The 13,253-nt window shown below is 37.8% G+C and overlaps 1 protein-coding gene across 1 annotated transcript; it reads right to left on the reverse strand.

Moving 5' to 3' along the window:
* Window positions 1-3,683: 3,683 nt before the first annotated feature.
* LOC138616477 (uncharacterized) lies at window positions 3,684-11,877 on the reverse strand. The gene is made up of 8 exons (XM_069690804.1): window positions 11,864-11,877; window positions 9,677-9,705; window positions 8,591-8,667; window positions 7,467-7,763; window positions 6,455-6,733; window positions 5,180-5,296; window positions 5,012-5,045; window positions 3,684-4,737 (listed from the first exon to the last, which is right to left on the reverse strand). Exons 1-8 carry the CDS (start codon window positions 11,867-11,869, stop codon window positions 4,686-4,688), a joined length of 891 nt encoding a protein of 296 aa, XP_069546905.1. The 5' UTR covers window positions 11,870-11,877; the 3' UTR covers window positions 3,684-4,685.
* Between the last annotated feature and the right edge of the window lie 1,376 nt (window positions 11,878-13,253).

Below are 13,253 nucleotides of genomic sequence, written 5' to 3' on the forward strand. Positions count from 1 at the left end.
CACAGAGGTGATAAATGCTTCCAGGTCACCTCTCCTGTCTCTGGGGGTCACGGAGAGGCTTTCTGCAGTGACAGCAACAACATGATCATTCAGCTGCAGCACCAGAGCTGAACCTCTTGACCTACTCCGTCCTTCACTGTCTCTGCTCCATCAGCCTTATTCAGTGTCCCCCAATAACGTTATCAATAAAAAAATCCAAACAAAGGGGCCACGCAAAGCCCAAAATTCAGAGTACAAGACCAGAATTTATCAGGTCTTACAACACAGGGACAAACCTTGAGTTACTTAATTGTTGGAGTTTTCCTATGCAGGTCACGGTTTATTTATATCAAACCATCAAATCAGTGTGGTCGCGACTCTAACAATCAGCCGCTCACGTGGGAATTGTTGACTTGTTGGGTTTCTTTGTATAATGTTGTAAAAAAAAAAAAGAAAAAAAAAAGACTTTACTATGTTAAGAACCCTGAACAAACTTGTTGGGTTGTGATTTGGCGCTGTATAAATACAATTGAATTGAATAGAATTAATATCTGTGTACATAGCAGGAATTTATACATATAATCTCACATCAGTTTAAAAGGTTTATTAAGGCTCAAAATATCAATTTTCTGCCATGATTTAGGCACATAATGTAGTTCAATCTACTGTCCCCAATTCTTCACAATTTTTAGTACATTGATAAATTGATATGGGAGGAAAAGAGCAAAGCATGGTTATCTTAACTCTCATTATCCCTGCACACACATTACAAATGAACAAAAAACAATGAAATTCCAGAAACTTTGACTTTCAGTCATGTTAAGAGGTCCATGTTACTGTATATTTTTACACTGTACACTCACTCTGTATTTTGAAAATGTAAACAACCCAACCTCTCTCAAGCTGATCAGCTCCCGTCTCCCGCTGAGAATCAATGCCTTGTGCTTCAGCTGCCTCCACTAAAACTAATCTAGTTGACTTTCATAACTAGCATAATCTGATTATAAATCCCACACAGTACAGTGTGACAGAGGTCATAAACAGCTTGCTGAGAAATGCCACAGCACCGTGTTCTGACTTAAAGTGTTCTCCTGTAAGCAGGAGATTACACACTCAGCTGTGTCCCTGAAAAACACAAAAGTCTGCATAGATTGTTTATAGTAATAAGAGCCTCTTTCTTTCTCTTTATATGCCTATAAAGACTTTAAATCTCCCATTTGTGAATCTATTTAGAAACTAAATTGTGATTTGAAGTTGTTAGTGTTTGTTTCAGTCCTCTAAAAAGAACATTTGATTATTTGTGCTCCCTGTTGTCCAAACACAGAAGTGTAAATATAAGTTTTTATCTTGTTCATTGAACAAACCAATAGAAAAATGTTCATGCAGTCTGTTGATTTTAGTCTTTCTGTGGTACTTTGTTGTTTCCCCATGCCAGGGAATATATTTTTGTTAATATACATCAAAATAGAGCCTAGTGTATTCAGATTTTTGTTAATTCGGTGGTAAGTTTTAGCATTGGGATTTACTAATAGTAATTCATGTTCCATGTTGAACTTAAGTGCCTCATATCCTCTTCCTGTACCTCAAATTGATGAATGTTTATGTTTAAACTCGCTCTGACATATGGTGTGTTTCTGCTGCAGCCACCACAGAGGAAGGTCCTCCCCTGGTTTGTTTGGGTTAGACAGCGGGGGAATGAGAGGGGGGAGGACACGGAGATGGGGCGGAGTGGGAGGTGAGGGAATGATGACAGAGGAAAGGGGGGGGGGGGTGAGCTCAGACAATGCTCTCTGAATTTTAAAAAGGGAATTGAGAAAGGCAAGGGAGAAGGGGAGTGGAGATTCAGAGGAGGGAAAGGGTGGGTAAAGGAAAGAGGAGAGAAAGGTGGCAGAAGGAGATGGGGGGGGGGCAGTGGTGGGTGATGGGGCAAAGGGGAGGATAATTAGAGGCAGGATAGGAGCGGAAGGGGAATGACGGGAGAAGGAACAGAAGGAAAGTGAGAAGAATGGGAAGGGCTGAGTCTGTGCAAATAGGGAATAAAAGAATGAAGGAAGGGAAGGAAAAAGATGGGAAGATAGAGGGGGGAGAGGGAGGGGGATGAGGAGGAGGAGGAGGGCAGGGACCTTGGGGTTACATTCCTGAAGTGCAACCAGCCTGGTGCTGCTCTGCTGCCCAATGTAAACACAGGGCAGAGACGTGGACTGACAGCCTGTCACAGCGACTCATGAGACAGAGAGAAAGATGGAGGTGTGCTTCAAAAGAGTATGTGTGAGGAAAGAGAAAGATAAATGGAACAGGAGGAAGGTAAAAAATTAGAGAGAAGAGGAGGGAAATAGTTTTCTAGAGATGTATATACAGAAAGACAGTTTGCCGTGATGTGTATATCTATAGTGTTTATTTTATCCACTGATGGAGTCTTTCATAGACTTCTATGAGGACATGGTCTTCCATCTCTTCTTGTCCTGCCTTTGATGTCATCTCCCTCTGACTCTACAACCTCTTTGCTGCGCTCATTTCTTTTCACTTTTCTTTGTGTAAACCAGGGCTACTCATTCTTCTCCTGGCAGGAGACAGTATGTATTACTGTATAAAAGGATAGTGTTCACATTGCTCTGATTATACATCATGTGCTGAATGCATAAACATTTTTTCCCTCTCAGGAAAGATGGAAATTGAGTTGCTTTTGCAGGCTAACATATGACAAATGTGATCAAGCTTATGTTTGCAGTACTTCAACATAATATTCAGACGTTAAAGTATACACAAGTCCAACTACTAAACTAAAGCTGGAAATTCATCCTCACTTCGTGGTGCTTGTGCTACATCTAGTGGCTGCTGGTCTGCACTGCAACCGAAAAGATTGCAGGGTAAAATTTTAGTTTTTGTAAATACAGTGAACTGCAGGGAGTTTAATGAGAGTGTAATTCTTCCACAAACACACTCAAATTAAATTAAACATGTTTAATATGTAAAAAGGAAAAAAAGTAAAAAAGAAAAGGAGCTAAAGTCCATTCCAATGTCTAACAACCAAGACAAAAAGATACAAGAGCCATAACACGTGTTTCATACAAATTTGGGAAATAAAAGCAGCCATTTGAGATTGTTTGGTAATTCTTCGGAAGGAAAAATAAAAGTCTTTGTATCCAAAACTGTGTAAACAGGGAAACCATTTCACAATTAAATACTAAAAAAATAAAAAACATAATGAAATAAATACTTTAATAATTACATACAAAGGATTATTTAACATGAGAACCTAAGAAAATGTCAGTTGGAAAGAAGACCAAATTATTGAATCATCAGGAAAACAGCAATTTAAATGAAAAAGAAAAATGAAATGTTCCCTTTCTGTATTATTTATTGCACCTTACAAGGGACTCCTTCAATACTGGAACTTACAAAATATTTAGCTGGAACAGCAAAGTGCATTGTGCAGTGTATTTGTTTTTCACAGTTTTCTGATAATTTCTGACACAATTTTAATATATATATAGATATATCTATATATACAGATATATATATATCTATATATATACAGTGATGGGCATTTTATATATAACTATATTTTTGATTTAATAGTCAACAGCCAGCTTAGGGTACATACATTTTTGCCTTTTGAGAAATAGGCACTGTATATAACATAAGGAAAACAATTCCTATATGTATATATATGTATATATATGTATATATACGGTGCCTTTCTTTCGAGGCAAAAATGTATGTACCCTAAGCTGGCTGTTGGACTATTAAATCAAAAATATAGTTATATATAAAATGCCCATCACTAAAGTTAGCAGAACATTAAAACTGGGCTACAAGAGGAAACTGCACAGGGGAATTTTAACGTGCAGCAGCACCATTATAATGTGTCTAAAATGTATGAAACATGGTCCACAAGTGACCTGTTGTAGCAGCTCTTTCAGAGGTCAGTGTAACAATATGAGATGTATTTTCCTGAATCTTCTCTCCTCTTGTTTTTATTGCTCACAACTTACAGTAAGAAGGTGTTTCTATAAAAACAGTTTTCCAGGATGCAACAACAATCTCATCACACACCAATAGAAAAGTTTTTTGTTTTTTTTTAGAAGTAAGACACTTTCAGCTTAATGATGCACTGTCCTTCACGAGTAAATACACTAATGATGAATACTTCCTCAAACACTTCAAAGCTGCATGTGTTGATAGGATGAAGTCCCTGGTGAGTCACAGACTGGTGAGGTCTTTCCTGAGTGTAAGGTGACCAGGTGTTCCCCTTTATATGTGATTTCACATCCCTTGTCCTGCGTCTATTGAGCAATGCCTCACATTTTCATTGGCTCTAGTCTTCAAAAGTTAACACTGCAGGACAGACACTTTTCTCAAATTTGGACATACAGCAAAAACAGAGACATTCCCACTTAAACCCCACGATAGTTGCCAGAAGGATGAGGAAACAGTAGCCAAAATAACTTACATTTACCACACTGCAGCATCGTAACCAAACAGGTCAGCAGACTGGTTGTAATACAGTACCACGTAAGACTTTTGTGACATCAAATTGCTAACTTGTCATAATCTTTGTGCCACATTTGGTTTGTTGGGATATGGTCACCCCACTGACGCGTATTCAATCACAAATGGAACGTACACTTACAGTTGTCTTCCTAGACTGTGCAAAATGTATTATTTGTATTCCGGATAACAATCAGGTATTGTTCTCCATTAGCTCAGCTTCTCAAGGTGCCTCTGGGACTGCTTTCCCTGAGGGCCATTGCCTCCCTGGATGAAATGAGACATACCAAAAGAAGAAGACAAGGTTGAATAAAGTCACTGGGGACTCAGAGACTGTCAACAGACTATAGTAATAAAAATACATGTTGTTGATTAAAAGTTACAAAAAACATTTTCAGGCAACTAGGACATGATTTCCAGCCCTTTCTTAAAAATAAAAAATAAATAAAAATTACATTTATCCATGTAGTCAAAAACATGTTTAGCCATTCAAATGTGGGCAACTGTATTGAACCACTTATTTGTTATTTACATAACTCACTCTTCGTGCCCCACACCATCTCCTGCTGCTGCTCCTGGAAACCAGCAGAGATGTAACTGTAAGCTGCTGCACATTATTAGAGAGTAATTCATACTGACATCTTTGTGTTCTTAACAGCAAATGTATGAAGAACAGCTACGTTTGGACAATCTTTATCTCGGTCCTTACCTCTGTGTCTTGTGTTACATTTCCAGCACCAAACCACCACCACAACAACCATGAAAAAGACAACCAGACAGATGGCTGCTGCTATCACATGAGGATTGAAAGCGTCAGGTGGAGCACCTTTAGGTGAGAACAAATGTGTATCAGAGTCAAAAACATAAGCACTGAAACAGTTTAGTTTAAACCATGAGGCTCACTTTTGTATTTTTCTCATTGGCAGTAGACAAAAAAAAAGGGTTCGTTCCCCTCAATATTTCCTCACTTCGCTAGCCTCTCTGTGGCTCTAAGCAAATACTTGACTTGTATTAGCCAAATAGTCATGATCTAGTAAAAGGGTTGCTGAGGTATGAAAACCTAATCTAATGCAGCATTTGTGGCCACTGTTGCGATACAGTTCACTTGATCCAAGTGTTGGTTAAAATCGCAACATTAATTGGACAGATTGACATGAAATTTTGCACAGGCATTTATGGTCCCCAGAGGATGAAGTCTTGAGAACATTGGAGCTCCTCTGACTTTTCCTGTTGAGCCAACATCAAGTCAAAATTCTTAGTGTTTAGTGCTGATTACCAAATGTTAGCATAATAACACACTAAACTAAGAGGCTATCCAACTAGCTTCTGTAGCTCAATGTCATCCATCCATTATCTATACCCGCTTTATCCTGAACAGGGTCACGGGGGGCTGGAGCCTATCCCAGCTCACTTAGGGCGAAGGCAGGGTACACCCTGGACAGGTTGCCAGCCTATCACAGGGCCAACACATAGAGACAGATGGAAAAAAAGACCATTCACGCCAAAGGGCAATTTGTAGAATAACCAATTAACCTGAGGTGCATGTTTTTGGATGGTGGGAGGAAGCCAGAGTACCTGGAGAGAACCCATGCAGGCACAGGGAGAACATGCATACTCCCCACAGAAAGGCCCAGGCCCGGATTCGAACCCTGGAACTTTTTGCTGCGACCATGCTAACCACTGCACCACTGTGCCACCCATCACATGCCATCACATTCACAAATCTTTTCATTAATTTTGCTGAAAAACTTAGCCAAGCATTCAAAGCAGTGCAGTAGTACTTTAAAATCTCCTGACAGAAACATAAACTAAATTTCACTGAAAGTATGCAAAAATTTCCCTCACACATTCCTTGAAAAGTAGACCTTAAAGAGGATCTATACCAAGGGGTTTCCTGTGGCTTTCACATTTTCCAAAGCTTGCCCAGTGGTTGGACGCACGCGAAAGACTTCGGTAAAGAAATAGTTTTGAGTCCTCTACTCACAGACTGAAACTTGATCCGAAGTGATGTCTCCCACAGAGCAGCTGAACTTCATCTCCTCACCGGAGCAGTTGAAAAAGGCAGTGCTGGTGCTGTTGAAAATCCCGGTAGTACTTTGCACTTCACTGCTGTTCACGATTTTCCACATCTGACTGCTGCTATTGCCAGTCCCAGTTACATTCCACTTCATCTCGGCCTTTGGGTGCCCACCATGAGAGGCACATATGACCAGGCATCTCTGGTCACCACAAACCTTTGAGACCACAGGTTTGCTGTAGGTAGCTGAAGGACAGAGAGAAAGCAATCGCTATAGGTGCTTTATTTTTCGAGTCTGACCAGTACACACAGAGTCCCCTCCCTGTTCAGGCTTTTTGGTTTCTTCCAGCTGGAGAGCTGTGCAGTGATAGCTGTTACATAATTGCATGTAGTATGTTGCAAACTGTGGGGCTAACCACAGTGTGAGCTATGGATAACCAATCTCAGCTCATCACATCACAGCTCATGACTTGATTCATTTACAAGATGCTGAAAGCTTCAGAATTTCCCAATATAAGGTGACTTCAGCGTCAACATTACGAGTAGCTTTTTCATTGTCTTTTGCTGTTATTTGCAGCTATCATTTTTTATTAAACATCACATGTTAAATTGTGAAATAAAGTAACTACATTCTGAACATGTTGTTTTCTTTACTTTAGATAACTGGCAGTGTTGGTTGGCTAACCTGAGATAAAAGCCTTTTCGCTAACATTAAATGCAGCAGTGAATAGTAGATAATTTAAATGTTTGTAAGATATATATTATAAGACCTTTTAGGCATTGTATCATTGCAATCGAATCCATATCAGAAATAAATTAACTTCTCTCTATGTTGCCTGTAAATTTGGATGATGATTTTAAACTTTCTGTGACAATGCCTTTGGATTGTGAAAAGTGCCACCTCCAAAAATATAATTCATGATGGCCCTACATAAAAGCACAATGAAATAAAAGTTTGAATATTGAATTTAACTCATACCTGTGACAATGAGCTGTATATCAGTTGTGTTCACATGGCTTTTGTTGTCACCGATGTGACATTGATACGTCCCGATATGTGACAGTGTCAATCCGTAGATGTGCACAGCTGCCTGTTCGCGATCCACTGTTGTGTTCGGCCATGGAAGTGTTGTTATTATTTTTTTCAAGTGGAAGCCATTGACGTAGTGACCGTCTTTTTGAATGTAAAGAAAGGTTATTTGGCTTTCCTTGTTGACGGGGCATCGAAAGGTCACATTTCCACCAACCTCCCCTCTGATCTGAAGATCACCACACTCTGGAAAAGAAAAGCAAATATGAGTAAGGTTTTAGAGTACTTGGCAACTTTTCATGCAACAGAATGTCTAAACTGAAGAGATACAAATGACTTAAAAAAAACATAACATTATCAATTGTATTGTTGAGTAGACAGTTCTTATTTCGGGCTTAGGTAGGAGTGCATTTTAAGGTTTTTTTATTTGGGCTTTTTGACTGCTCTGCTGCATGACGCCGTCAGCTAATTTCAGTTCTTCTTAAACTTTTCTGCCCTTTATTTTTTCTGTAAAATACCTGCGTAGTAGTTTCCCTTTTGTTTTCCATGATCTAGAGCTACAGGTTTTCCTTTTTACTGTCACCATTGGATATGAGGGTTTGTGTCTTGTCTGGTATTGCCTAATGTTTTGACTGTCCATGAACTATTTTTAGTTGCTAGTCATTAACCTCTGTTGTGTTCAGATTGGCCACTTGTCCACTATATTGTCCTTCATATAATCCACTATAAAAATGGGTGACTGGCCAATCCAAACACACTTTTTGTCTGCCCTAAATTCAGTGCTGGTATGTTGCTAACTGTATCAAAGCTACTTTGCTGAAAACAGAAATAGGGTCAATAAGGAGGACTGAGACACTTTTTTAAATTTATTTATTCAAAACAATAAGCTAAAAGAGAAGAATAAGTTGTGTAAGTCTTCCCTCTCTGTATTGTAGTACATTTGGTATGCATGTGCAATCAAGCATAGTGCTGTGAAAATAAATTTCCGTATTTATGTAATTAATTTTGATAAACACATGTGAAACCACAATGAAAGTGTGTTACTGATGCACTGATATGCCAGAACTGCTCACCTGTGACAGAGAGGAGGCTTGTCACAATCAAAACCAGATCCTTCAGTGAGAAGGGAAGTCTTCGTCTTCTGGGAAGACTGGAAAGAAAAATATATTTTACCTGGTTATCAAGTCAATGGGGGAGCACTTACAGTCCGGCACAAAGAGATACAGACACACAATGTTAGCTTGCCAAAAAAAAAAAAAACGTTTTGCTCTGAGAGTTTACGTAGTTCAAATAACTATGCACCTGCATTTACAACTGCACTTCGTGTACTGTTCATCAAATCACATAAAATATTTTCCCTCCCCTGTTAACAACTGTCATAGCTTTTAAAACAAAACAAAAATAATCATTTCACATTTTCTTTACAGGACAAACCCAAGAACATACTCAAGATTGTGTTCAGTGTGAAACCTCTGCACACGTGAGTAAATTCTTTTGTGGATTCATAAGGATTTGTGTTCAGAACCAAGAATTGACTCCACAAATGTCAAATACCATCAGTTTCAGCATCAGGAGAGTTATGGGTTCGAAATACCTTTCACAATTATAATTTCAGAAAATAAATTTGACAGCGAAAGTTTGAAAATTATGCTCAGTCTCCTTGCCCACATTGTTGTCATTCATTTTTATGAATGGAGTTTCAGTTGATAAACCTTGACACAGTTTTGTAATGCAGGGTCACAAATTTATGATAGTTAGGTCTGTAGATATTCATTGGAATTACGCTGTCATCAGATTACTTGAATAGTAACACAAACACTTGATTATTAGCAACACTGAGGTTTTGAATGCTATGATGTCATTGGAATTTAGAAAATTCAATAGCAGACAATGGCATAACTCAGTAGTTAGTAGTGTAAACTACATGATCTCAGGTTCAACTCATGTTCACTTGAAGAAGATATATTTGTTTAAGATGATACCACAGTGAATGACCTTCTATTAACAATGAAACACCCACTCCATACAAAATGCTGATTTACTGTCAGTGACCCTCTAAAGATGACCAGGAAACAACCACAAATAGAACTAATGAAAACACAAGGGTTTAATAACTGGAAAACTAATTCATTTATTTTTAAAATGGGAGGGTTACTTACAGAGAATACTGAAGGATGCACTTTGATGCCTGTTGAAAAGACAAACAATATAATTACTGTGATATGGATGGTAGTATCAGTTCACAACAGCTTTAATCAGACAAGGGAGCACTTGGAAGTTTATAGCACTCAAAAATTGGTCAGTAATGCAGTGATTCTTCATCATTTGTCTTTGTCAGGTCAGGATAGCGGACCATTTGTTCAGAATTTGGAAACAAGTGATTGAGCTTCTTTCACAAATCTAAATCAGGGTCTTATTTTAAATGTTAAATTTGAGAGGTGATGTTACTGTTCTTTACATATTATGAAAACTATTAATTAGAATGACATTCGTTACAGTATGCAGTAAACATTGTCTCTTGAACCTATTTAAAATATCTGACTGGTCAATCTTTCAAGGCACACTAAGTTCTTGTCATCTTCAAATAACACACCCATTTTTTCAACAGATACCAAGCAGGAAAGCCCCATTAGCAGCATGAAAGAAATCTGGGGGAAATACTGCCTTCTCTGTTACTTTGTATGTGGAATTACAGGAAACCAAATAGGGAAAGGACACAGTAGATCCAAGTATATTCTATAGTTCTGCCTTTTATTTTGTAAAATCTCAGTTTCTTCCCAAAAGAAAAACTGGTTTCATTAGATACGGTTTTTTTTTTTGGTTTTGTTTTTTTAACATGTTAGTATATTAGCTATATATAGCTAGTTTCAAACAGACTTGTATCTAAAACTGTTCAGGAGGATATGATTTACTCTCTGATCACTCTGTTAGGGCACTGCTGATGATGACTCAACATCTCAGAAAATTCCCAGGTAATTATATTTGGGTTGTTTTAGTTGTTATGTTGTTAGGTTACAGTGTCACAGGATAAATCCAATTGCATTAAAGCTGTATGTGTCAAAATCCTAGATATCATTTACAAAATTCCAAAAAGCTAACAACATGAAAGAGGTTGTCCAGTGGGACCACCCTTAAAAACACCATGTTTCATAACAAGTGGGCTTTTAGCAGCAGTGTCTCTTGGTCCGAAGGAGGAACAACAAAACAGGAAATTCCCAAAGGACTACATGTCGTTTTCAGTGTCATGAAAGGTGACACCAGATAGACTGTGAAAGTCATATTAATAACAACTGAACTCATGATACAATGTGAGGCTAAAATAAACGGCAAGCTTTACTAAAACAGGGGATTCCCACATAACGTGAACTTGAACTCGCCCTGCTGCAATGTAATGTGATGTTGACACATACATGACCCACACGATCAATTAAGTTCATCCAGTGTAAGTTTCGTCTCTTTTTTTTTTTTATATCTTGAGCCTGGACTAAAACTTCAAGCAACAGAAAATACTTCAAAGAATTGTATAGGGTGACAGTGATTAAACTGAGGCAAGACACTTTGTTTATCTGCTGTTGCTATACTGCTGAAGCTTCACTAGTCGTTGTTTTTGTTTCAGAAAAGATCAAAGACAAGCTAACTTTCAATTTCCATTCTCATTTTAATTTTTTTGTGAATCCACAAATGGCATATGGTTAGATAACAACTGAGTCATATATGGTGAATAACTGATTCATAACTCATTTCTGCTCCTGGAGAACTATCCCAAAGAGATACTCACTTGACTAAAATGTCCTCAAACTAAATACTGTTAAGAAATAAGCAGTATTTACACAAGTGCAAGTGATTCACACTGTTAACATGGTACACTGTTACACGAGACAGTCATTGAATCACACAGATTAAAAAAAGAGAAAGAAATGACATCATTTGAGATTACTTTCTCTTTGCTTGCACATAGTGATACGATAGCCAGTCTTGCATAAGCTAATTCAATTTTCTGTTATGTATTCAGCTGTAACTATAACTCCCTCACTTATTGTGCTTAGTATTTCTGCTGCATGCTACAATCCACCAACTTAAATGATTGCAGGACACTTAAAGCTCTTCCTTCGAACGTGTTTGACAGATAGACACATTGCATATACAGGCTGCAGCTCAATGGCATTTCAGGTATACGTCTGTACAGCAAACTATATTCATGCCTGAGAGACATTTCTATCTGACATCAATATGACGGAACATAAAAGGCTTAATCACAAAAAGATTGTGACAATATGTAACATTATATTGTTAAAAGTTGCTCTCTAATCAGACAATGTGTAAAAGAAGGATACGAATGAACTCACGGTCATGCTGCCTCCTCCTCTGTTGGTTTGTGACAAAATGCTCGAGACGTTTTCGCAGGAAATACAACAGGGTGGAGCCACATGACTCATGAGTGTGTTTCCTTTTTATTATTATTATTTAAATGGTGTTGAGTAACACAACCTGATGTTAACTTAAAGACTTAAGACAGTGCTTTTATAATTTTAGAGAAACCAAAATAACAATAATAATAAGTTCCTGTAACTTGTATTTGTTTTGCTGGAGTGAAGAGGGCGTGGCCACCGTATAAGTGTGTTTGTCTGAGTACTGCGTGTGTGTGTTAGGTGACGTCATACGTTAGCTGATCACACTTCCCTGTTTGCTTGTCAACTCAGTATCACCTGACCGTGACATAACTTCCTTGACGAAATCACAGTCATTTACTGTGGAAGGGGGAAGATGAAATTAAAGGTCAGAGGATACTCCAGCTTAATAACCCATTTAACAACGCAGTTTTTTTTTTTTTTTTTTTTTAGCATGATTTAACCTTATAGTAAAATTGTCTTTACTGGTTCAAAGTTGACAAGAAGTGCAGACATAACAGGACGTTACTGGTACATTTGATGCAAAGTGTCTCAAAAGCTGGTGAGATGAGAGTTTTTTTGCATAGGTATATTTATCCAGCCAAGTGTAAACACGTCATTTGCCACCTTTTTGTTTTGAGCTGTTAATGTAACCTCTTGAGTCATTAATAGCCACTCGGTGGATTACAGAAGTGAGATGCATCATTTAGATAGTAAGAAAATGTGAGAGTGTGCAGTTTATTTTTTCTTCATGCATCTCAACCAGTATCTTTATTCTGACATTTTCCAAGTTATTGCCAAATTATGGCACCGAAGAAAGCACTAAACTGACATTTATTTGATACTTTTTTTTCCTCAGAACTGGAAGGGAATTTTTTAAAATGATGGTTAACCCACGCAGGGTGTGTCTGAACATGCGTGTACTAGGGATTTCTCTGAACAGATGTGGTTTTCAAGTCAGTGATCTCTGACATTTTATTACAGACTCTTCTGCAACCTGAACTGTATCCTCCCACATTTGTCATAACTGCAGTGTTTCACATTTATATTTTGTTCTGTGTTCTTTTGTCACTTTTCATAGAACATGTTTTCAGTTCTGTTTTTCAACATCTTTTTTAATAACACTGTGAATGATTACAGTGGCCCACTGTTATAATCCACTTTCATGGCTCATTTCCTACTATTTAGTGATTTTTAAGGTTCTCAGATGGGCAGAATCTCACATTTATTAACTTGACTTAATATTCAATTTAATATTTACATTGAGATTTGAAAAATCAATATTTACACACAATGCATTTTTATGCCAATCTGCTTCAGCTCAATAAGAATCTCTTTGCACTTTGGC

Source organism: Brachyistius frenatus, unplaced genomic scaffold (genome assembly GCF_029030835.1).
Source record: "Brachyistius frenatus isolate BFR_SWC_R1_liver_20210118 unplaced genomic scaffold, ASM2903083v1 Contig_1, whole genome shotgun sequence".
Lineage (NCBI taxonomy): Eukaryota > Metazoa > Chordata > Actinopteri > Embiotocidae > Brachyistius > Brachyistius frenatus.